The sequence below is a fragment of the Pinus tabuliformis genome, chromosome 8, assembly GCF_031772625.1.
Source record: "Pinus tabuliformis cultivar Carrire ecotype Pingquan chromosome 8, CPIR1, whole genome shotgun sequence".
Taxonomy (NCBI): Eukaryota; Viridiplantae; Streptophyta; class Pinopsida; order Pinales; family Pinaceae; genus Pinus; species Pinus tabuliformis.
Genome location: NC_142294.1, coordinates 221026765 through 221053787, shown reverse-complemented (window position 1 = coordinate 221053787; position 27023 = coordinate 221026765). Strand labels below are relative to the sequence as shown.

The window sequence follows — 27023 nt, the reverse complement described above, 5'->3', positions numbered from 1 at the left end:
CAGGGACATTTGTCCAAAAACAACGATGTCATTTGTGTTTTATTTTCTTTCTTGCTCAGTCTCTTGTTTCCGTTTATAATTTAATTAAGTGAAGGCTGTAGTAGTATTTACTTCGATATTTACCCTAGAACACAATAAATAACTTGTATGAATTAACAAGTAGGAGAAGTAACATCAGTTTGCTGCAGTGGGGATTCCTGTTGTGGAATTTTCACATGGTCTCAGAGTTGCAGGTGAAGAAAGAAGAGTAGAGCCAGTAGATCCAGTGCTGAGCAAAAGAAGGGAGTTTGAAAAAGCTGTAGGAGGCAGCAGTTCGAAACTGCAGAGGGCTGATGCAGTTCCAAGTTGGGAGTGCAGATTTTCGAGGGAGTCTCTCTCCGAGTGAGTCAACAGAGAGAAGGACTTCCAGTTCAAATTTTTGCAGGTGCAGAGGGAGCAGCGTTGAAGCCTCAGTGTGAGAGAGCTGGTGGGATGCAAATTTTCAGTAGGCCATTTGCTGGGCTGAAAAGCGTTAGAAGAAAGAAGAGGAGCACTTTGAGGGAACTTTTCCTTAGCAGACTTCCCGCCAAGAAGTTTGTTTTCTCATTCGCTGAGCAACAACAGTGAGATGCAGAGAGGAGATTTTCGTCATTTTTTGGTAGATATGGCAACCAGCGGCTTGAGGGATTAGGGCAGATTGGACAGAGCGTCCAACTACGTCATCTGGAAGGCTCGAATGTCTTTTCTTCTAGATGAGCATGCCCTCAAGACATACGTCGACAATGTGGTGGCCGAACCTGTGGATGCAAATCTGCTGAAAAAGTACAAGGCTGAGATGGAAAAGGCTAAGAGGATGATCCTCGATGGAGTCAAGGATCACATGGTGCGTCACGTTGCTAGTAGAGCGACTGCTAAGGAGATGTGGGATACCTTGGTCACGTTATATCAGGGATCTTCTGAGCAACGAAAGATGTACTTGGAGCAGAAGCTGAGATCTGCTCAGATGCAAAAGGGAGAGCGTGTGGATCCATTCCTCACAAAGTTGAAGGAAACCTGTGATGAGTTGTCTGCTGCGGGGCATACACCTCAGGATTCAAAGTTAGTTAGACTAGCCCTCAATTCTGTCTTAGATGAGTGGCAAGTCTTTGTCCAGAGTATCCTGGGCAGAGCAACATTGCCTAATTGGGATGAGATGTGGGCAACTCTAAAACAAGAGGAGCTGAGGAGAGACTTGGTCAAGGTCAAACTTGACTGAAGCAACAACAACAGTGGGTCGAAACCCAAGGAGGAGGAGGATAATGCAGCCCTTGCATCGAGGGGACAACATGAGTAGCGGAGACATAAGAAGGACGTCTCGAAGGTGAAGTGTTTTTGATGTGGTGAGATGGGCCACTATGCATCTCAATGTCCTTTGAAGAAAAAGGACAAGGATGAGAAACACGATCATAAGGTTGCTGTTATGAATATAATTCATAAGAAGTAATTAAATAAAATAAATATATTAATTAGGTTAAATAGTCATTATATTAAGTGAAAAGGCATGTCTAAAAGACATGACCATTCACGAAAGGAGGTGTTCGCCATGACAGCCGAGATACCTCCAGAAGGGAGGTGGTATGATTTGGAGCTGTAGTTCAAAAGAGCTACAGATGGGAAGGATCCTTGAGGAGTCCACCTCTTGAATCAATACCTTGCTATGGGAGCCTAGTTTTGCAGTAGCAAGATGGACTAGTGTTGGATGGTGCCAAGGAGTGTCGGGGAGACATTTGCGGTGGCTAGGAGCGCTAGAGACTGAACAACGCAGAGCAGAGTTGGCAGCAGTGCGGATGGCACAGAGCAGAGGTCAACGACAATGCAGTAGATTCAGAGGGTCAGCGCAGAGACTAGCAACAATCAGTTCCAGCATTCACGTGGTACCATACTGAACACAGTTAGTTCAATAATTTTGGATGTTTTTTCGTTGCTTCTCTCAGCAACTAAGTTGCAGTACGAATGCAGTGTTAGCAGTGGCAGTGCTAGCAGCATAACAGATGCAACATTTGAGAGGGAGTTGTAGTACATATGTAGCATTGGCAGTGACAGTGTCAAAGGCAGCAGTACAGTTACAACAACAACGAAGTAGTTGGTTGACAGCATGTCAGACAACATCAGCGTAGAGGATGATGGTTTAGAGTCAGAGCAATATGCAACAACATTATATTGCTTGAGCACATTTCTCGCTAAGAGGGAGTATTGATTTCGGGTAGCATCATATGTGCTCTAGGCCTCAAATTTTGCAGGGAGGCTTGGGCACATGCATTCCAAAGAACCCATAAACCGTTTTGGGAAATTCCACCTATAGATGATTTTATTAAAATAATTAATATTTTTAATGGAGTTCCTAAGTCTAAACTTAGGAAAATTAAAATATTAATGGGTATTAATCTAATTGTGGGTGTAACTTCTAGAAAAAGATAGAGATCAAGTCAAAATGATCTGAGCCTTTGATTAGGAGTTAATCTAGGCCGTTGGTTGTCCAACAGGAAGATATAAGAAGGGGCTTGAGGGTCATTTGGAAAACACATCGAGAGATCAAGAGATCGAATTTCTGAAGTGAGAAGTTCTCAGGAGGAAATTCTGAAGTTCTCGGGAGGAAATTCTGATCAAGTAGATTTCTTGCAGTTGAGGGGCAGGTATAGTTAGGTTGGAGCATCTTCTCCGGAACCCCAAATACTTAGCAGAGAGGCAAAGAAGCACTAGTGGAGGTAGTGCAGACCCAGGAAGGACTGACGTTGGGCCAGGAGGGCCATTGCAGTGCTTGACGCAGAGCGTAGAAGGGCCCATGCAGTGCTTGACGCAGAGCACAGAAGGTCCAGCGCAAAGGCAGAGCTGTCTTCCAGCAGAAGTCCGAAACTTGCCAGGGAGCTGCCGGATTAGCCGGGAGGGTTGACGTCAGAGCTTCAGGAGGCAAGGAGACCCAGCGTAGAGCTGACGTAGAGCCTCAGAGAGCTCCACGTAGGCCCACACAGTTACTGCGAAAGGGAAACGCAGTTGTAGCCGGGGATAATCAATTCAATTGCCGGATCAGTCGAGATTTGCAGGGTGGAGTGAGTAATTCTCACTAAGTTTCCTGCCAGTGTCTTTTTCTCTGTAACCGGATTGCTGGAAGGGCATCCAGAGTTGTATTCATAACTACTGCTTAATAATAATATTCCAACCCTAAGAACTGCTGCACCGGTTTTCCTACATTGGATTTTTCCAGGGACATTTGTTCAAAAACAACGTTGTCATTTGTGTTGTATTTTCTTTCTTGCTCAGTCTCTTGTTTCTGCTTATAATTTAATTAAGTGAAGGCTGCATTAGTATTTACTTCGATATTTAACGTAGAACATAGTAAATAACTTGTATGGATTAACAAGTAGGAGAAGTAACACCAGTTTGCTGCAGTAGGGATTTCTGTTGTGGAATTTTCACACTGACACCATGTTGAGAACACAACGATAGAATATCTGCAGTGATCTATCTGTTCATCAAACTGTACTCCAATCATATCAAAACCTTTTAGATTTGTCACATCATTTATCGAAACAAAAATACTATGGAGTGAATTAGCCTGGGCTTTTAAGTCCCATAATACAATTTGCTGGACCGGATATCTATAATTGTTTTTTCTTGTGTTTTGCTCTTGTATACATTTTGCAGTTATGCCATTCATCGCCAGTGCATTATTGAAATGTTCTTAAAAGGATGTTTATTCTGTTTGGATTTAAACACAGATACCATGCCATTCACAAGGAAATATATGAGTGGTTTGATATAAGTTTTGATAAATTTGGCCGTACATCAACACCTCAGCAGACACAAATCTGCCAAGCAATTTTTCAAAACCTTTGGGAGAGAAATTGGCTTTCTGAGAATACGATGCAGCAGGTTTGTAAGTTCCACTGTATGTAGAATCAATTTCATATTGAAGTTTGGAAAAATATCCCTTTATGCAGAAAGTATTTCTTAATTGATTATTCCTTTTCATCACTGTTTGTAGTGTTGTGTTCTTTTCTTCAATGTGATGCAATAATTTCAGACTGTTGAGTTGTTTTTTCCAAAGTGATTACGTAAAGTGCTTAGCATGTTAGTCTTAACATCTTCTCTACTAATGACTGTGCAGCCATATTGTAATACATGCAATCGCTTTTTAGCAGACAGGTTTGTGGAGGGCATTTGCCCCACCCCTGGATGTGGCTATGAGGATGCACGAGGTGATCAGTGTGAAAGTTGTGGCAAACTGTTAAATCCAATAGAACTTTTGAAACCTAGGTGCAAGGTGCGGTACATGTCTATTGTCTTTCTAGGTTGATGTCTTCTTTTCATATCTGTTGCTGAATTTGCCTGCTGAATTACTTGTAGGTCTGTCGAAATACTCCTCAGATTTGTGATACAGAACACTTATTCTTAGAGCTCCCAAAGTTAAAGGACAAGTTGGAAGAATATATCAAGCTTATGTCGGTTGTTGGTGGTTGGAGTCAAAATGCTGTTCAGGCTACAAATGCTTGGACCAGGGAAGGACTGAAGCCCCGCTGTATTACAAGGGATCTCAAGTGGGGTGTTCCTGTTCCTCTGGAAAAATTTAAAGATAAGGTATGCGATGCTTTTGTTTATAATACCTTTTTGAGTTATTTGTTGTGCCTCTATTGCTTTTGAAAAAGCATATTGTGCCTTCTGTCTCCCATATTACTGTTTATTGTTAATGTGCAAGAATGATCTATTCATTCCGCTTGACCTAAGAGGAACATCTAAGAGTTATGCAACTGTTTGTTCTAGGAAATTGCAAATCTGTTGATAATCCTTGTTTTGTTGTTAATCTTTCCTTGCTAATGGTTTGAGTTTTGTCCAGGTTTTCTATGTGTGGTTTGATGCTCCGATTGGATACATATCGATAACAGCATGCTATTCAAAAGATTGGGAAAATTGGTGGAAAAATCCAGAAAATGTGGAGCTTTTTCAGTTTATGGGGAAGGACAATGTCCCATTCCATACGGTAAGGGAAAACAAGTCTTTTTTGGGAATTTGACATGCAATCTATGCTGCAAGCTTGAAAGATGAGGTTCCACCAATTGAAATCTCTTTTCGCATAAGTTGTTGTGACAAACATTTGGATGCTTTGTGCTCTGTGAAATGGATTATCTGTCCACTTTAATTGTTGTGATTCAAATTTAGTTACTTTTAGCTGTTCCTGATTGTTAATTTTAAGTGGAAATTGTAAATTGTGTATTAATTTTTATGTCCACATCCAACCAGAGTTTCAAGAACATTCATTTATTATTCTTAATGTCTTCCTTATTTTGTATCTCTGTCAAGTATGACGTCTTATGCAGACCTATTTAGTAAGATCAAGGATGTAGGAATCTCCAACAAATTAGATGGGGGTGGTTTTTCTAGAATAAGGCAATGGCTCATTTTTTTACAGAATTTATACTCTTTAAATGCATACAATTTGAAATTGCTCACATTCTCATCATCATAGAGTTCAGATCCATTCTATAGTGAGTTCATCATATATATTTTGTCCTCGAGTATCTTTTACATTGATTTTTTTATCATATAAAGTTCTTATCTATGGGTGCAAGTGGCACCTTCCAGTATTGGAATTTACAATGAAGCAATTATGTTTGACAATCTATGGAAGCATTGTTTTGGCTGAGATGCCACGACTAGAGCATATATAATTTGCCAAATTTTCTCAAGACTTGCAGCTGGCCCCAACTGCATGAAACATCTTGGTCATGTGTGTGATAGTACTGTTACTGCAAAATCTAACACCTTAGTGCAAAGCGTCACTAAGAACCCTAGATTGAGCACAAGTTCCATAGTTTTAAAAACCGGAACCGGTGACCGGACCGTTCCACCTAATAAATTGGGTTTCAAACCAGAATTGGTCAAACTGGGACTGGTCAGATCTCCATGAACCGGTTTTTAAAAAAATACATCAAATAATTAATTTTTAATGAAAAATACTATTTTTAAGATTTAGAACCATGATTCCAAGCCAATAGAGACAAAATATGCAAAGTTTGCTCATCTATATACCATGTAAAGGTGAATATATCAAAATGGCAATCTACTTGTACTTGGCAAGGACGAATGTTGACAACGATCAAGAGGAATTTGAAGGTGAACCTGAAGATGAAGAAGCTGATAATGCAGAGGTGAGTGATGCCAATGACTTTGAGCAGGAGACTGGCTGAATGTTAGCCATTTGTAATGGCGCATCTTTGCTGATCTTTGTGAATTTTAAGGGAAAGGAATGCGGTTGCTGATTTTCTATCCAAAGAGGTTGCACAACAAATTAGGGGTCAATGGCTGATTCAGGATTTCAGAGATCGAGTATTCTTCCAGTTTTTTCATTGACCATTCATTGAGATGGATGGAATCATATCGGAATGATCTTCATAAATATCATTCGGGTTTTTTTGCTTTTTGTTCAGTTTTTTGGTTCAGAGGACGGTTATGCATTTAACTTTTTATGTAAATATTACGCTGATATTGTATATATTGAACTATGACTCTACTGGTCTGAATGGTTTTCCATTTATTGGTGACTGCATCTCATACATGCTGAAGATACAACATGTAATTTTTTTATAATTAATGAAAGTTGCGCTTTTTTCTTAGGAAAAAGAAATATCAGAATGGCACCGAGTGCAATACATATCATCGACAAAATACACAAGCAATAAGGCTCTAAATGGCCTATAAAGTCCAAAAACAATGCTACAAGCTATAAGGCCATTGGCCTACTACAAGACTACAAGTCTACACATGATCAATCATCAAATTCATCACCACTACTAGACACAAGATCATCAACTGGAGCTACATAGACATCATCTAGTTCAGATCTTGAGGATGCCTTAGCCTCATCTGCAACCTCAGTAGTAACACTGCCACCAATAACAATAGAAGTGGACCTAGTGGAAACATGAGTTCATCGAGTTGCACGACTAGTGCCTTCCATTGGTTGTTTGCCTTTGCTTGATGCGGCAACTAATCGTGATTCTAATGGCGCTACCAAATCTGCTTCATCCCCCCCTAATGCCATGTCAATATCAAAATCAACATCAAACACAGGATCTTCAGTCTCGTCCACCCATTCTGATGTTGGATCAATATCTTCCAACACAATGGGATCTAGATTAGGTGTTCTGTTCATCATTTATTTCAGCCTTAATAGAGGTTGTATTGCACGAAGACAAGATCATTTAACCGTTTTTGTTCCAAACAGTTTCTCTTCTTCGTGTGTATGTGCTAAAAAACAGACCAATTGCGTTCACAACCCGAAGCACTGCAAGTTTAGCTGAGGATTCTAATTGCAAACTTTTGCAATTGAGGACATTGGCCGCCAAATGACTCCTACCAATGTGTTGCAAAGAAAAAGACACTAATTAGTAACTTAGTTCATTTCATTACTTATTTACAAATTAGATAATTTGAATTGTAAATTTGTAAAAAATTTAACTTGAAAATAAAAACAAATTGGAATTGGTTACTTGGTTGATCCACATCTCTTGCCATCTTTGCCAAGTTTTTTCCAAAGGTATCAACTTCCTATTGAAAAGAGTTAGTTGTTTATGTATTTCCAACTGGTCTGCATGGATAGGGGACCATGCACTCCAAGCAATCAATCAATCCATATCTGACCTCCCCATCCTATAGATCTCTTAGCCGAGCTTTATAATAATACTTTGGGTTCAAAAAATACCCAGCTGCATGTATAGGACGATGGAGTTGATTGTTGCATCTATTATCAATGATCTCCCATATACGACCATATTTAGGTAAGCTATCGTTGTAAGTTGCCCGTATCTGCTCCTTTTCTTGATCCATAGCCTCATAAATATAGCCCATGGTCTATTTTTTTTCCATCCACCATCCTTAGCACCTTAACAAGGGGCTTGATAATTTTCACAAGCTCTGCAGACCTTTTCCAAAAATAATTGTCAAAAACTTTTTTTGGTATCTTTGCCATCTTTTCTGCGAGCCCACTGAATTCAGTCCAATCATTAAAAGAAAACATTTTCTGTAGGATTTTTGTTGAGAATTGGGACATTGCAACGTGAGGAAGTGAGTTGCAAATCTTGTAATTGCAGGCCTAACAAGCTCTTTGCCCCTAGTTTTTTTTCCTCATTAGGTTCAATACCCATGAGTGGTTGTAGATGTATTTTGTAATGCACTTGACATGCTTTACAATGTTTTTTACCCACTCCACTTTGCCTATGTCCTTAAGCCATAGTTTTAAAAACCGCTCAGAAAAATCGGTAACCGGTCAAACCGGCCGGTTAGCTAGCTGGCCGGTCCGAACCGGCCTAAAAACCCGGTCAGATCCTTCACTTGCCCGATTTTTGGCCCTAACCGGTGAAAACCGGCCGGTTTTAGGCACAACCACCATAAAGTTAAAAAAACATGTTTTTGACTGTGTTTGAGGGGTTTTGGGGGGGACTAAGGGTGTTTCAACCCTAACAATGTTGGCAATTAATGGTAATGTTAAATTCTTAAAGTAAAAGTGACATTTCCTTTAATTTTCATTTTCATCCTTTTACTTAAATTTTTAACATTACCATGAAATGACTCAGGATGTTTGAGAGTGGTTTCGACCTCATTGGATTTCATATGGAGAAACTAGAATTTTAGATTTCACTCAAAATTCAGCAGACTTAATGGTTTTCAGGATTTCATGGTTTGGGGGTAAACAATAAATGCAATTAGAGCTCCAAATGATAAGAAAAACTCCTGATCTAGATCCCATTGTGTTGGACGATATTGATCCAACATCAGAATGGGTGGAGGAGACTGAAGAACCTGTGTTTGAGGTTGATTTTGATATCGACATGGCTTTGGCGGGGGATGAAGCAGATTATGTGGTAGCATCAGAACCAGGATCAATAGCGGCATCAAGGAAAGGCAAGGAACCAATGGAAGGCACTAGTCATGCAGGTCGACAAACTCGTGCTTCCATTAGGTCCACTTCTATTGTCATTGGTGGCATTGATACTGAGGTTGCAAATCAGGTTGAGGCATCCTCAGACTCTGAACCAGATGATGTCTATGTAGCTCCTGATGATGATCTTGTGTCTACTACTAGTAGTGGTAATGAACTTGATGATTGATCATGTGTATACTGTAGACTTGTAGTAGGCCAATGGCCTCATAGCTTGCATCAATGTTTTTGGACTTTATAGGCCATTTAGAGCCTCATTTGTTATGTATTTTGCTATTTTGTTGATGATATGTATTGCACTCGGTGCCATTTTGATGTATTCACCTTTACATGGTTTATAAATGAGCAAACTTTGCATATTTTGTCTCTATTGGCTTGGAATCATGGTTTTACATCTTAAAAATAGTTTTGTTTCATTAAAAATTAATTATTTAATGTATTTTTTTAAAACCGGTTCGTTTAGACCAAACCAGTGCCGGTTAGACCGGTTCCGGTCGGTAAACCGGTTCATTAGGTGGACCGGTCCGGTCACCGGTTCCGGTTTTAAAAACATTGCCTTAAGCATGAGGTCTATGCAATGTGCAACAAATAGAGTCCAAAATATGCTCTTATATTTGGACTCAAGCATCTTTCCAGCGCGAACATAGTTTGAGGCATTATCTGTGATGACATGCACACCATTATGCTCCCCCACTTCCTGAATAATCTCATCCAAAAGCTCAAATAGAAGGGTTGCATCCTTCACCTTATTAGATGCATCAACTGATCTCAAAAACATGGTTCCTTGATGTCAAAAAACAAAGAAATTAATGATAGTGCGGTTCTTTCCATCGGTCCATCCATCTGACATGATGGAACAACCTGTTTTGAGCCATGACTCTCTATACTCAGCCAAATACTCATCAATGGAAGAAATCTCTTTTTGCAAAAGAGCTCCTCTCAAGTCATGCATAGTAGGGCTTTTAAGCGCTTTCCTGCAGCTATAACGGAGTCCCACGTAGCTTGGTAATAAGGTGAGCAAGCAACATTAAATGGGATATATGCATTATACCACCATCTAGCAATGTATTGATAAGAAGTTTCTATGCATTGTTTTTTTCAGTGTTAGTCCAAAGTGGGTTGACGTGGCTCGGAGGAAGTGGGATTAGCAGAGGCATTGGTGGTAGAGGATGAGAAATAACTCTAGATGTTTGTTCTCTTTGTTCCTTTAGATTGTTGGCTAAGAGCAAGAGGAACATAGTGAAAGGGGTCATTGGTGGAAGGGATAGAAGAAGAGTCTTGAATCTCATAGTAATCATACCCACTCTCTTTCATGGCTTCTAATAATTCCCTCTTCCTTGCAATTTCATCTTGGATAGCCTTCTCCCTAGCCTTATTCTCCTCAAACTTTTGAAACTTGGAAAGGTATTTTGCCCTAACAGGACCTAACACTTCATTTGGTGCTTCACATGGCTTTACTTGGCCTCTTATCTTAGCCAAGTTTTGTTTCAATTTTAGAATACCCCCACTTCCAATAGGTTTATTGCAAAAATTGCATATCATTTTTCCATCAATCACATCACAATGAGCCCATGTAGTGTCCTTGGCTTTTGAAGCCATGTTGGCTTGAAATAATTAAATTTGCAAAGAAATTTGCCATTTAAAAAATATTGGAGCTAAGAAAAATGGAAAACCAAAGATAAATTTAGGAAAAAAATGCACATTGTAGCGTACAAAATTTGATAACATAGAACTAGAGATTTGATAGCATAAAATACACAAAAAAATTTAATACATAGAGAACAATGAAATGAGGAAATTTTCAAGTGAAAATCCTTACCTAGAAATGCAAACTAGCTTCCTTAGCCTCCTCTTGAAGATGACAACTCTATTGACAACTCCAAACTATCTCCAAAATAACTCCAACTCCAACTCGAAGCCTCTAAGATGACTACTCACAAAAACACCAAATGAGATGTGTGAGGCAAATGAGAGGGGTGAGCTCCTTTTAAAGGTTTGGAGAGAGTGTTTTTGGAGGGAAACAACTCTTATTTTCCCTCCAAAACAACCCGGAAGCTTCCTAAACCACACCGTGTGGGTCCGCCGCTAGTTTGGCAATGAACTGGCCGGTTTAGGACAGAACCAACCTAATTGACCATAAACCCTCCAGTTTCATCCTAAATCGGCTGATTAGGACCAATTTTTGTGAAATATGGGTAAAATGGACCCTTCATTTAGGTCTTTTGGCTGGTTTGACTCGGTCTCCCAATGAACTGGCTGGTTTGACTGGTTTCCAGTTCAAGCCGAACAATTTTTAAAACTATGAGTAACAATTTATTTGCAGTTTACTACGACAAAAACCAAATATTCACACTGTGATTTTCACAAATAAACTGCGGAAAAATAATAGCGCTGGAAACTAAGAAAATTCTAACACACACACACATAAAAATGACACCATTATTTTTTGGACAAATGTCCTCGGAAAAACCCAATGTGGGAAAACCAGTGCAGCAGTGAGGGCTTTTATTATTATGCAGAAGTGAATTATGAGTTCAATCTATGGATGCCCAACTGGCAATCCAAACAAGTAGTTCTAGCCAAAATTATTTAAGGGAATTTCCCTTCCTCCACAAGCAATCCCGACACAACTTTCCTTCAGAAAAATCGTCCTCCTAGACCCTCTACGTCAACCTCTGTGCAGTGCTTGCGCAGGCCCTATGACGTCGAGCCTCTAAATAACCTCTGATAAAGTCGTTCTGCCTAACCTTGCTGAGGAAATCGCTTCTCCAACATTGGAACCTCTGTCTGGCCTATGGAACTGAAAATGAATTTTCCTCCAGCTAAATCAAGTTGCTCTTCTGAAGCAACTGCACAGTCCTCTGTGCCGCCTCATTAGGAATAACTCGACCTCCTTGTTACTACCTCTCTGGATCTGCAAAACTTCCTCCAGATCACTGTCTCTGCTTCAATCTTTAGCTCTCCGACAATTGTTGATGCTCTCTGGAAATCGATCTGCCAAGGAAATTGAATTGCAGAAGTGTGTTCTCCATCACCACATTGATCGCTTCTTATATCTTCCTGTTGGGACTCCAACAACTAAGACTAAATCTTAATCGAGGGCTTAGATCATTTCTAGATCGATTCGTGTGAGTTTCTAGATTATTCTCACCTTGACTTAATTAATTTTGATTATTTAGATAATCTTCGGCAAAATCACATAATCAATCTTTTGTCGACGCGTTTCGAACCAACCAGTGTGGTTCATCGTCAGGACAAGTTGAAGACCAATCTGGTTAAGCTGGCTTAAATAGAGTGTGCAGAGATCCCAACGGCTATAATGCCAACAGCTAATTTTGACCAAAGGACTTAGTCAAACCACTAATTGAATTTTTAATATTGCTAAAACCTATAATCAATCTATTCTTAAATATAATGGTCATGTAAAATTGTTCATATTTAATTAATTAATATCATTCCAATGTTATTAAATTATTACTTTTCTAAGAAGTTTGTTACATTAGGTAAATTGTGTATCAATTTAATAATAAATGTATAAAGCTAGACGTCTAAAGGTAAACTCTAATATAATATTTTAATTAATTATATCACAGGGCCCAATCGAAAATAAAAATAATAATTAAATCATCTATATAATTGATAATTCCAATATTATTAAATTAGTATTCTTGTTAAATCTTTATTACTTAGGTAAATTAAAGAATATGTTAATTAATAATTGAGTATTAATTCATCTAATAAATTAATTATATCAAATAGGCCCAAAAATTAATTTATGTTTATTAAATAATAATATATAATTCCACTATTTATAAATTAGAATTCTTGTTAAACCTATTATTTAGTTATATTAGGTAAATACATAACTAAAGTATATGTTTATTAATAATAGAATATAGGTACATAGTGTATTAATTTAATATTACTTGTTAAAGCTAAGGTCCAAAGGTAAACTTTTAATATAATATGAAAATAAAATAATAATTTATGTTTATTAAATAATAATTCCAATATTTTTAATTAAGTATTCATGTTAAATCTTTTTTATTTAGTTACATATAATTAAAGTATATGTTTAATAATAATAGAATATCTTCAAACTCACTAACTATTATGGGTATATCCTATAATCATATCAAAGTATTATATATAGAGTAATAATTTCTTATTTATTATTAGACATACAGGTCATTTTATCAACTATATCACTTTCTATAATTTACATTAATAATCTATATTCATTAAATAAGAATACTAAAACGATATCTATGTCAATTAGATAAATAGATAAATAGATTATTAATAGTCCAATATAAAAGGAATTCATAATCCGCCAAAAACATACCTTAAGGATATGGAAGACAGAGACCACAGGACCTAACAAGAGGGGGGAATGAGGAGCTAACAAAAGGGGAAAAAAAAGAAGGCTAGGAAGACAAGGCTGGGACCCAGCAACTGCTGATCTTCCAGCCATCATCCCTATTCAGATTGTTCGGCCTTTTCTCAATCTCCAGGGCCTCTCTAAATTTGCGATGGTGAAACTGCGCTACTTTGGCAATGACTTGAGCCTCTTCAATACAAACATGATGCATAGTCTTCCCCGCATGCTCAGCCAGGGCTGAGGACTTGGTCCTACCATGCCTTAAGTCCGCCGAATGCTCGCTAATCCGTTGATTGATAGAGCGGCCAGTCTCACCAATATAGGGGGTCCCACAGGAACAGGGAATGACATAGACGCCCTTCATGTCCTTAGGGTCAACCGGGTCTTTCACAAGTAATATTAAATTAATACACTATGTACCTATATTCTATTATTAATAAACATATACTTTAGTTATGTATTTACCTAATATAACTAAATAATAGGTTTAACAAGAATTCTAATTTATAAATAGTGGAATTATATATTATTATTTAATAAACATAAATTAATTTTTGGGCCTATTTGATATAATTAATTTATTAGATGAATTAATACTCAATTATTAATTAACATATTCTTTAATTTACCTAAGTAATAAAGATTTAACAAGAATACTAATTTAATAATATTGGAATTATCAATTATATAGATGATTTAATTATTATTTTTATTTTCGATTGGGCCCTGTGATATAATTAATTAAAATATTATATTAGAGTTTACCTTTAGACGTCTAGCTTTATACATTTATTATTAAATTGATACACAATTTACCTAATGTAACAAACTTCTTAGAAAAGTAATAATTTAATAACATTGGAATGATATTAATTAATTAAATATAGGTTTTAGCAATATTAAAAATTCAATTAGTGGTTTGACTAAGTCCTTTGGTCAAAATTAGCTGTTGGCATTATAGCCGTTGGGATCTCTGCACACTCTATTTAAGCCAGCTTAACCAGATTGGTCTTCAACTTGTCTTGACGATGAACCACACTGGTTGGTTCGAAATGCGTCGACAAAAGATTGATTATGTGATTTTGCCGAAGATTATCTAAACAATGTTATGGATCACAGAAGTCTAAATTCCTTAATAATTTTGATTAATTAACCATGTTCCCTAAGTTTAGACTTAGGAAATATTTAAAAATTGGCTAGTAATTTGATTAAGCTATCTCTAGGTGGAATTTCCAGAAACGATTTCTGGGTTTTGGAGATCTCATGTATTCTAGCTCTCCACAATTTCATGGCTAGAACACATCCGATGCTACAGAAACTAACACTCGCTCTTAGCGAGGATTGTGTTCTCTCTAGTGCTGCACATCCTGCGGCCTGCCACAACACCTTGTCTTTATATCACCTCTTGTCACGCTGTTGATATCTGGCCATAATACCCACCAACCCCTACACAACTTTGATGCTGCATTTGTGCTACTGCTACACTGCCATACTACTGCCAACTTTGCATCTGCATTGCAACTACCTCTCATCTGTTGCTACCGCAACTGCAACTAATGCAACCGAGAAGCATAAGTATGATGCATCTGTGTCTTGAGTCTCTGATTGCTACTAGCATTTGCACTGTCACTGAAGACTCTGCGCTACTGCTAACTCTGCACTGAGCCACTTGCTCTGCTGTTAACACTGCATTGCGCTCCTCAACATTTGATTACTAGTCTGCAACTATCACTCTGGTACTGACTACATCAACTCCCACTGATCCATCCTACTACTGAATATTGTATTCCCCCGTAGTCAGGTAATGATCCATGAGGTGAACTCCTCAAGGACCCTGCCCCAATCTCTGTAGCTCTCTGGGGCTAAAACACCAAATCAATGTTGATTTTTGGGTAGCATCGTATGTGCTCTAGCTCCGAAATTTTGTGGAGGGGCTAGAACAGATGAGATCTCCAAGACCCAGAAATCATTTGGAGAAATGCCACCCGGATTGTATTTTCTTAAAATAATTAATATTTTTAATGGGGTTCCTAAGTCTAAACTTAGGAAAATTAAAATATTAATGGGTACTAATGAAAATTTGGGTGAAAAGCTTCTAAGAGACGAGGATCAAGTCTAATTTAATCTTAGCCGTTGATTAGAGATTAGATTACAACCATTGATTTCTCAACAAGAAAAGTATAAATGGAGGCTTGGGGTCAGTTGAAGAAGACATACAGAGATTGAGAAAATCGATTTTATGAGTTGAGAAGTTCTTAGGAGGGAAATCGATTGGGGAGATCTTGCAGCTGAGGGGAAGTGATAGTTCGGGAATACAGTCAGAGAGGCGAGAGAAGCTTGTGGAGGCAGCACAGTAGCCGGGAGAGATGATGCTGGCCAGTTTGGGCCCACGCAGCCTTGACCCGGAGCCAGGAGGGCTAGTGCAGAGGTAGATCTTCCTACCACGCAAAAAGTCGGGGAGTTGTCGAAACAACCAGGAAAGTTGACGTAGTGGGAGAAGTGCTGACGCAAAGCCTCAGAGAGATCCACGTAGGCCCACACAGTTACTGCGAAGGGGCAACGGAGTTGTAGCCGGGGCCAGCCAGTTTTGCTGCCAGAACAACTGGATTTTGCCTGGTGATGTGAGGTAAAACTCACTCAGGTTCTCCGCCATTGTATTTCTCAGTCACTGGTTTGTTGAGAGGGTAACCAGCATTTGTATTCAGAACTTCTGCTTAATAAGAGAAAATCCTCAGAGTTGCTGCACCGGTTTTCCTGCATTGGGTTTTTCCGGGGACGTTTAGTCCAAAAATAAATGTGTCCTTTGCATGATTGTCTCATTTATTTTTTAGTACTTGATCTTGTATAGTGGTGTAGGTTGTAGTGTATTTACATTAATATTTTATGAACTTTTTGAAAATAACTTGTTAAAATGAAGAATACAAGTAGGTGATGTAAATCAGTTTTTGTTAGGATATTCTGACACATAGGAAATAGTTAAGTATAAATTGGTCTAGTGTAGAGTTAGGTAAAGTGTGTTTCTTTACTATGTACTTTTGTAACTTACAATTCGGCGGTCATGATATGTAGTGATTCGACGATTCATTCTCTCCTCAGTATTACCGACACTTGATCTGTGGCTTAACACCTGATTGTTCCATGATCTCTATTTAAAGGGCATGGATGGTCATTTGTAGGGTAACCGTTCATGAGAGAAGCTTATGTAAATTTTCATTCCTTTATTAATAAATTTCTTGAAGTGACCGTGTTGGCTCAGGCCATGGACTGTTTCCCTCTTTGAGGGTTTTAACCACGTCAACAATATTAGTGTATTGATCTATGATCTATTTGTGAGCGGTGTTTTTTGGTGTTCTGTCTGAGGAACTTACCCTGTAAATTCCTAGATGGTATCAGTGCTATTTGAGGGCCACATCCGTTGGTGATCCAAATCTGAAGTCAGTAGAACTGCATCTGACTGTCGTTTCCTAGATCTACTGTTACTGACTACTTTCGGGCCAAGAGGACTGCTCTATTGTGTTAGGAGCATCTGTTCCAGTGAGGAACTCCTTTCCTTTGACGTGAAAAGGTTTCCGTTAGCCCTAGCTACGTCATTTTTAAGATCTGGAGGTATACAATGTTTATCTGCAATTTTTAGTTATTTTCTCTCTGTTTATTTTGGTTTATTTAGCTCTTTGTTTTTCTTATTACTGGATCTATACCTTTCATTTCTGCGTATGCTCTTTGCCCCGCGACTCTGTGCAATTTGGGCAAATCAGAAACAGAAAGAAAGGATTTTTCTCATGCGCATGCTCTTTTCCTCCGCGCCTTAGTGTGATCTCGAAAAATCAAAAACATTGAGGAAAGTATTTAGTTTCTAGCTAAATCTAACTTCAAGACATAAGGTTTGTTTTTTTTTGTATGTTCGTGTTGGGTTTTGTGTTTTTTGTTTTGTAGCCAAAAAAGGGCTTTCTCAAGTAAAGACGCACCCCAAAGCTTCAGTGACTAAAAAAAAAAATCCCCTTCCTCTTTTTCAAAAATTACTAACCTTTTAATTTAGCTCACTTGGTCCAAAGCTACTTTATGAGAATAGAGGTCTTGAGTTCAAGTCTTTCTTTTTGTTGAGCTAATTAAATTAAGTTTGGAAAGGGGGCGGATTTTTTTTAAATATAACATTATCATTGATTTCTGCACATTCCTGCACTTTGTCGGCATCTTCAACAACTTTTCTTCAAAAAGCCGTAACTTCTTCATCCGGAAGCCGTTTTCAGAACCGTTTTTTTTTGAATCAACCTAATTTTTCGAGATCTTTCCATTGGAATACTTAGTTTCAGCATCTATAGCTTTAGTTTCTGTTAAGGAAAGTCCATGCCAAGTTATTTTTGACAACACCAACTACTTCCAATGGTGGTCCTACATTGTGGATTTACTTAGAAGTAAAGGTCTTTACAGAATAGCCTCAGGCCAAGAAACCAAACCGAAAGATGAAGATAAGGCAGCCAAATGGGAAAATAGGCAAGATCAAGCACGTGGGTTGATAGGGATGTCTATTTCCCCAGACCTTAGATTCCATATCGCAAAACTTGATACTCCCAATGAAGCAATGAAACAGATCACTAAAATTTTTGGAATTTAAAAATGAACTTAGAGCCCATCAACTCGAAAATGAGTTGCTTACATTGGACCCCAATAATTTTTTTCCATTGAAGATCTTTTGTCCAAGTTCAAGACCCTTAGACTTCTCTTGGAAGGTGTTAAGGTTAAGAAAGAAGATGGTAAGCTTATTTATTCCATTCTTACTAAGTTGGGACCAACTTACTCTGTGTTTGATTCCACCTTCCATTCTACAAGAGAAGCCTTCATTTCTCAAGGACAAGACTACAAGTCCCTTTCCTTTGATGCCTTTTGTGATTCTTTAATAAGAGAACATGAAAAACTCTTACATCTTGGTCTTTTTAATCTTGGAAACTCTTCTAAGAAAGCCTTAGCCGCCCAACGACAACCAAATTCAAAGAATCCTAAGATGTCGTATCCTAAAAAGAATGGTCCTAAACCAAACAAGGGTCCTAAGCCATTTTAGTGTCAAAATGAAAAATCATTTCAACAAAAAGATAAGGCAAATAAAAACAAAGGGAAGAAGACTGATAGGCATTGCCACTTTTGCAATCGAGATGGCCACTTAGAATCCAAATGCTTTAAGAAGATGGAAGCCTTGGAAGCAGCAATGAAGAAGCATAACATCCATTTGGAGCACTCAACAACTTCAACTTCATCTTCAGGAATAACACTTTCTACATGTGGTTGTCAAGCATCTCGGTTTGGACATCAAATTCTTAAGCTAAGATCTGATAATGGCAGAGAATATGTTAACAACAAATTCATCAACGTTTGCACTGAGAATGGAATTCAAATGCAACATACTGTTCCATATACTCCACTACAAAATGGTGTAGTTGAAAGGAAGAATCACACCTTAAAGGAAATGGCTAATTGTATGCTTCAATCTAAAGGACTTAGTCTTAATTTTTGGGCAGAAGGAATTAACCAGTGTTGAAAATATCGGTATTGGCAAAATATCGGCGAGGGTCCAGAAAACATCTTGTCGGCAATATCGGCGAAAATATCGACAAATATCAACAAGCATAAAAAATGCATAATATATTCATTTTTTTTTTTTTTTTTTTTTTTTTTTTCAGATTTTTAAACATATAAAGCAATAACAACATGAAATAAACACATTGGCACATAAATATGAAGAAAGCACTGATATATATATGATGTCAAATAGAAATGATACATCAAAGGCGATACCAAATCCTGCTGATCCCTGATAATTGTCCATTCAAGGACGACTCAAATATGGAGAACCAATACAAAATAACATCACATATATAAAAGTATCTCATCATCATGAGTTATATGTAGCATAACAAATAAATCTAGCAACTATCTATCTGAAATCACTGCCCCCTCCCCCTTTTACGGGAAAACATGATGGGCTGTTTGCTAGGCCTGCCCCTAGTAGTAGAAGGCCCTGGCCCTGCCTCTGCACCTAATGTCAAATAATGAGTGCGAGGTATGGAGCTGTGCTCTCCTATATCTATAGCAGATGGTGTTAATGTTGATGCTCCCACTGTGTCCTCCTCCTCCTTCTCCTCCGAGTGTTGCTCCTCCTCTGAGTCCTCCTCCTCTTGCTGACCCTGTTCTAGTGGATCATCTGTCTCTAACCATGAAGGTGACTCCTCCAAGATGGGCTCCTTAGACTCCACCCTCCATTGAGACAATACATCAATATTGTCTAAGGAAATGACATCTGGATCCATTGGTGCTTCTGTTTGCCTCACTCAAAGTTGGATGTTGTAATGCACATACACTAAATCATTGAGGCGTTCGAACTCCAACCTATAAGAGTGTCAAAAAAACTAATGAGTTTTGACTCTTGACTCTTGACACTTGAAGGTCATAAATTAAAAATTAAAAATTACAATAAGTGTAATTGCTCAACTGAAGGCTGGAGCTCAAATTTATACCTGTTGCGCTTTTTTGCGTGTATTTTCTCAAATACACTCCAATTGCGCTCACACCCTGAAGAGCTACATGTTTGACTCAAGATTCTTATGGCCAATTTCTGCAAATTTGGTGCCCTTGCACCATAGCTTCACCACCAAATATCTACAACAAAATAAAGAAATAAAAAATTCAAAAACTTAAAACATAATCAAACTTTCAAATAAAAGTTACATAATTGAATTTAAAAAAAATAGAATTATAAGTAAGGAACTTCTAAATTGAAAATTCTAATTTCTAATGAGTGATGACTTGTCACTTACGTGACATGAAAAGGGTCCTTTCCCTAATAGCATCATCAAAGCCAAATAGGCCAACACAATCCCGATAAAACTGTATCTCGCGATTGATTTTGCTACAAAGCTCAGGATTAGGTACCATCCTATGAATACAGGAATGGAGCCCTTCCATCACCTCGCCATCAAAATCAAAGCCGCATTTGTATGAAAATGCGGGGTTGAGGAAGAGTGTTGTTGCATGAATGGGTCGATGAAGCATCCCTGTCCACCGACTATCAATCACATCCCATAACATCATATGCCTATCAAGGCTAGCAGAACCCTTGTCTGCATAATAAGAACGAATGGCCTCCTTGGCCCTATCCATGGCCTCATACAAATAATCCATTGCAGGCTTCTCCCCATCTACCAATCTGAGAACCTTTACTATAGGTTTACTAATTGAGCATGCTTCTTCTACTCCACGCCAAAACGTTTCAGAGTACACCATTTTTGCAATGGTTTTCCCGTCCTGTCTCCTGCTGTATCTACAATTACGCCAGTCATCAGACACAAACATTTGCTTCAACTCGAACTAACATCAAAGCAAAGACTGAAGAGTAATAAAGTTTGTGGCAAAACGTGTGATCGCAGGTTGCTGCAACTCCTTGTTTCTAGTGAACTTCCTCATGAGGCTAAGAACAAAAGCATGGTTATAAATAAACTTGGGGACGCTTCGAGCCATATCAACCGCCTCCTTGATGAAGGAGAATTTCCTCATATCCTCAAGCAACAAATCGAGGCAATGTGTTGCACACGGAGTCCAGAACAATGTGCGATGCCTCTCCATAAGCATCTTGCTGACAGACACATAATTAGCTACATTGTCTGTTATGACTTGCACCACATTCTGCACACCAATCTCCTGAATGAACCCATCTAACAACTCACATATCGTTGTTGCATCTTTGATATGTTCTAATGCATCCACTGATTTAATAAACATGGTACCTTTAGGACAATGTACCAAGAAATTTAGAAGGGTCCTACCCTTCCTATCTGTCCAACCATCAGACATCACTGTGCATCCAGTAACTTCCCATGTTTTTTTCAACTCCGCCAATCTAGAGTTGATGTCCTGCTTTTCTGCTTGAAGAATTGGCCCCGCAACTCCTCATATGTAGCACTTTTTTACCTTGGGCCCACAACAGCAATAGCATCACACATTGGCTGCCAAAATGGATTGGTTTTGGTGATGCTGAGAGGTAAGTCGCTCCAGAAAAGACACCTCCCCATGACTCTATCTGCTTCTTGCTTCTCCTTTTTTTTAACAAGTGATTTTATGCCAGGTTGTGATCCATGTCTTGTTCGTGGAACAAAAAATGATGACCTGCACTAGCAGTAGCAGGTGATGCTGTGGAGCCCCTCCCACTACCCTCAACATCAAAATTAGGAGAAGATATCCCTAAAGATCTACTTGCACGTTCAACCTTGTTTCTTTTTGTCTCTTCCTTCTTTCTGTCTTTTTCATCAATTGCATCAAGAGCTTTTTGTATAAGCTCTGGACTAGAAACTCTACAAATCCCAACATCATGTTCAGTGAGTCTAGCCAGATGGTAATTCAATCGTGTAACCCCTCCTGACATCCTGGTCCCACACAATTTGCATGTAAGATATGCTTGATTTGTCCCACCATCAGGCTCCCCATACTCCCAAAATGGGTCCAAGGCTTTTTGCATATTTGAATTTTGCGGTGAGCTAACTCACACCTAGGGCACCAAAAAACAATTGGAATTAATAAGTAATAACCACATCATTTTACAAAATATTTTTTTTGCTACATTATTTGCAATGTGAATTCAATGAAAAACCATAAATGACAATAAGAGGGTGTATTTGAAAGTTTAAAAATGGAGTTTGCTCTCCAAATAACGGAGAAAACCCTTGCATTTGCTCATGGGCATGAAAATCACAACAAATGGAAAAAAAAACAAGAAAAATGATTGTAGGTAAATAGGCAAGCAAGAATAATCGTAAAACTATCAAAAAATTCATTAACATAGGGGTTTATTTGAACATACCTGTTAATGGAAGAAATGAAATTGTCTCACTATTCTTCAAGCTTAGATCAACAAAATCTTCGTTGTTGGTGGCGATAATGGCTATTCAACACTCAAACCCTCCTTGGCAGCAAGTACATAGCTCTCCCCTTCCTTCTCTAGCAATCAGAAATGAAAATGATTGAAAAAAAACAAAATTGGACTTTTCTAGCTGCGGCGGCATTTTTTTGCTGTTGTCCTGCGATATTTTAGATTGTAGCGCAATATTTCCCTGAGATATCGCCGATATTTCGGAAATATTGCGATATTTTCGGGGAGACAAAATATCGTGATATTTACTCGGCGATATCTCGTCTCCCCGAAAATATCGCGATATTTCCGAATATCGGCGATATTTCGACGATATTGTCTTCACTGCAATTAACTGTGCAAATTACATAATAAATTGCACTCCTACTAAGGTTTTAAAGAATATCACTCCAAAGGAAGCATGGAGCTCAATTAAACCAAATGTAAGTCACTTTCGTGTTTTTGGAAGTGAAGCATGGACCCATATTCCAGATGAGAAACATAAAGCTTTAGAACCTAAGAGTGAAAAATGTATTTTTGTTGGATATTCTGAAGATGTCAAAGGATACAGACTTATTCCACTTAAGTCCAGAAATGTTATCATTAGAAGAGATGTAAAGTTTGTTGAAAATATATCGGCCTACGAGCCTAGTTTGCCGGATGTGCCACCTCTCTCTATCCCTTCTACTTCTGAAAATATTTCTTCTTCAGATGATGATAGCGAGGATGACAATCTCCCCCCACCTTCTCAGGATCCTCCTTCAACTCCTCAGCTTCCAAAATGGGTTCGTGCTACTTGGGATGCAGCAGGTGCTCTTGCTGGTGATCCTACAGATCAGCGACGTACATGTTCTCAATTCGATAGAGCCTCTTCTTTACTAGCTCAAATTTCAGCTAATTATGATCCTGACATCTTTGCAGAAGCTTCAGGCCATCCAGATTGGGACGTAGCTATGAATGAAGAATATCGTTCATTATTGGCAAATGATACATGGGATCTTGTTCCCCTTCCAAAGGGACGAAAACTTGTTAGATGCAAATGGGTTTATAGAACCAAGTATGGACCAAATGGAAAAGTTGATAAACATAAAGCTCGTCTTGTCGCTAAGGGTTTTTCGCAAGTTGAAGGCATTGACTATACTGAAACCTTCTCCCCTGTTGCCAAAATGAACTCTATCCGCCTTGTCCTTTCCCTTGCTGCCTCTATAAATGGGAAGTCCATCAGATGGATGTTAAATCTACCTTCTTGCATGAAGAAATCTATCAACCTACTGGCTTTATACAAACAGATTCCAGCCTTGTATGTCGGCTTAAGAAATCCCTTTATGATCTCAAGCAAGCCCCTCGGGCTTGGTATGCCAAAATGGATAGGTTTCTTTTAGAAACTGGATTTTCTAGGTGTCATTCTGACAATACTATCTACACCAATAAAGTGGGCAAGTCTCTTATCATTCTTGTTCTTTATGTTGATGATCTTATCCTTACTGGTAGTGATCCCAACCTTATAAACCATGTGAAGTCCAACCTTAAAAAGAAGTTTGAAATGACAGACTTAGGACACTTGCATTATTTTCTTGGTCTTCAAGTCGTGCAATCCAAGGAAGGTATTTCCCTATCCTAGTCCAAGTATGCATGTGATCTTCTACGCCATTTTCACATGGAAGACTGTAAGCCAACCCCTTCTCCCTTTCAGTCTGGAGCCAAACTTTCAATCACTTGTACTTCCCCTGAAGTTGATGCTACCTTATACTGTCAACTTGTAGGAAAAATTTTGTATCTGACCCATACTCATCTTGACCTTTCCTTTGTTGTTGGCCTTATTGCTCGGTTTATGCAAAACCCACATGAAAGTCATTGGAAAGCAACTAAAAGAATACTTCGTTATGTTCGAGGTACAATTCAGTTTGGGATTCATTACAGTGCAGAAGCATCTCCTCTATTGGTTGGTTTCACTGATTCTGATTGCGTTGGTGACCCGGATGATCGAAAGTCTACTGCAGGTTATGTGTTCACTCTTTCAGGACCTATTACATGGGCTTGCAAGAAAGAAAGTGCCATTTCTCTTTCTTCAGCAGAAGTAGAGTATCGTGGTTCTGTAGAAGCTAGTAAGGAAGCCCTGTGGCTTCGTTAAATCCTGTCAGAGTTTGGCTTTCAGTAGCAGCATCCGACTACACTTTGGTGTGATAATCAAAGTGCCATTCAACTATGCAAAGATCCAGTCCAACATTAGCGCAGCAAACACATTGAACTGCACATGCACTTCATCAGAAAGATTATTCACGACCATGTTCTTGAAGTGCAATATTGTTCAACAGATGATCAAGTTGTAGACATCTTTACAAAGGCTCTCACAGAGGCGAAGTTTACTAAACTTCGATTTATGGTTGGAGTTCAGGAAGTTGTCACTAAGGGGGGATAGGCTCTAATGCCTCCTTCCTTCTTGTATTGTGTCATATTTGTACATCCTTCAATCCTATCCCAAGTTGTTCTTAAGGGGGGATGTTAGGATATTCCGAACACATCCACCTAGAACACATCCGATGCTACAGAATTTGTTTCTAGAAATTCTACCTAGAGATGACTTAATTAGATTACTAACTAATTTTTTAATGTTTCCTAAGTCTAAGCTTAGGAAAATTGATTAATTAATCAGAATTAATTAAGTCAAGGTGAGAATTCTCTAGAAACTCACACGGATCGATCCAAAAATGATCTAACCCATCGATTAAGATTTAATCTTGGTCGTTGGAGTCCCAACAGGAAGATATAAGAAGGGATCGATGTGGTGATGGAGAATACACTAGAGTCACTTGGAGAATTCAATTTTCCAGAGTAGCAACAGTCAGTTGCCGGAGAGTTCAAGCTTCAATGGGGAAGCAGAGGCAGTGAGGGGCAGAGACAATAATCCGAAGAAAGTTTTTCTAGATTTGGAGAGGCAACAACGAGGCAAAGTTATTCCCAGTGAGGCAGTGCAAAGGACTGCAGAGCTGCTTCAGAAAAGCAATTCGATTTGGTTGGAGGAAAAATCGATTCAGCTTCCAGACGCCAAGAAAGTCTCCTAGAGCTCTGGAGAATCAGTTTCCTTAGTAGAGACAGGAAAAAAGACTTCATCAGAGGCAGTTTCGGGCTTTAGACGTCCAAGGGTATGTGCAAGCATTGCATAGAGGCTAATGCAGAGGTCCAGGAGGACGAATTTTCTGAAGATAAGTTGTCCCTGGGCTACTTGTGGAAGAAGGGAAATTCCCTTAAATAATTTTGGCTAGATTTTCTTGCTGTTTGGATTGTCAGTTAGGCATCCATATATTGTATTCAGAATTTCACTACTGCTTAATAATAAAACCCTCATCTGTGGCACCGGTTTTCCCAGGTTGGGCTTTTTTCGGGGATAATTGTCAAAAAATAACGGTGTCATTTTTATTGTGTGTGTGCTAGTATTTTCTTAGTTTTCAACGTTATTATTTCCACAGTATTTTATTTGTGAAGGTTGCAGTGTGATTTATTCAGTGCTTGCCGTAGCAGATAAATTGTTAAATTAATTAACAATAAGAAGAATAATTTCCGATTGCTGCAATAGGATTTCAGTTTGAAAAATTTTACACCTCTAATTGCTGGAATCACTAACCCGGGCAACTAGACTTTTCTGCAACCCTGCAACTGAAAATCGAGTTTCTGCCCAACAATTTGGCTTGCTTGTCTGGGTACTATGCTGCCTCTAAGAATTTCACCCTGTTGCCCCCACTGAACAACAAAATTCTCACCTCCACTTCTGAGCTTCCTCACTGATCATTCACGTTTTGATACCATGTGAAAATTTCATCTATTACAGCAACTGGAAATTATTTTCCTAATTGTTAATTTTATTTAACAACTTATTTGCAGTTTTCTACGACAAATACCAAATAATTCACATTGTGATTTTAACGAATAAACTGCAGAAAAATAATAGTGTTGGAAACTGAGAAAATTCTAGCACACATAAAAATGACAACGTTATGGACAAATAGCCTCGGAAAAACCCAATGTGGGAAAACCAGTGCAGCAGTGAGGGTTTTAATTATTATGTTGCAGTGAATACTGAGTACCATCTATGGATACCCAACTAGTAATCCAAACAACAAGTAAATCTGGCCAAAATTATCTAAGGGAATTTCCCTTCCTCCACAAGCAACCTCGACACAACTTCCTTCAGAAAGCTTGTCCTCCTGGACCCTCCACGTCTGCCTCTGCGCAGGCCCTATGACGTCTGGCCTCTGAACAACCTCTGATGAAGTCGTTTTGCTTGACCCTGCTGAGGAAATCGCTTCTCCGACACTCTGGAACCTCTGTCTAGTCTCTGGAATTGAAAATGATTTTTCCTTCAGCTAAATCGAGTTGCTCTTATGGAGCATGTTATGAATTAAATATTTCATAACTATATATATAATGAAATGATAAAATAATAATAAATAAATATCAATTAATAATTAAGTTAATAATTTAAATTAAGCTAAGTTACTCAATTAGTTTGAAGGGGCATGAATCCAAAGGGACGTGTCTTTTGGGCTCGTGGCCAGTCAACTCCTATAAAGGAGAACTACCCAAGCCTTGTAAACCATCATCCATTTTTGAATAAAATTTATACATATATGTTTAAAAATATATCAATGTTTATGAGCATTGTGAACGTGATTGAACAAACCAAGTGTTCTAGTGGTATCAGAGCAACGTTTCCTCTCGCTTGTGCATCACTCTGTCATGTAATCATCTTTCGTTGTGTCATCCACGTGCTTCCATCACCATCATCGCTATCCTATTCCACCATC

The 27023-nt window shown here is 38.5% G+C and overlaps 1 protein-coding gene across 1 annotated transcript in view; it reads left to right on the top strand.

Moving 5' to 3' along the window:
- The window catches only part of LOC149234946 (putative methionine--tRNA ligase), a 361390-nt gene that overhangs the window by 127042 nt on the left and 207325 nt on the right, over nt 1-27023 (top strand). The window contains exons 4-7 of the mRNA XM_089372009.1: nt 3735-3888; nt 4124-4279; nt 4363-4593; nt 4850-4993. Coding sequence (XP_089228135.1) covers nt 3735-3888; nt 4124-4279; nt 4363-4593; nt 4850-4993 — 685 coding nt within the window. The remainder of the gene's footprint in view (nt 1-3734; nt 3889-4123; nt 4280-4362; nt 4594-4849; nt 4994-27023) is intronic.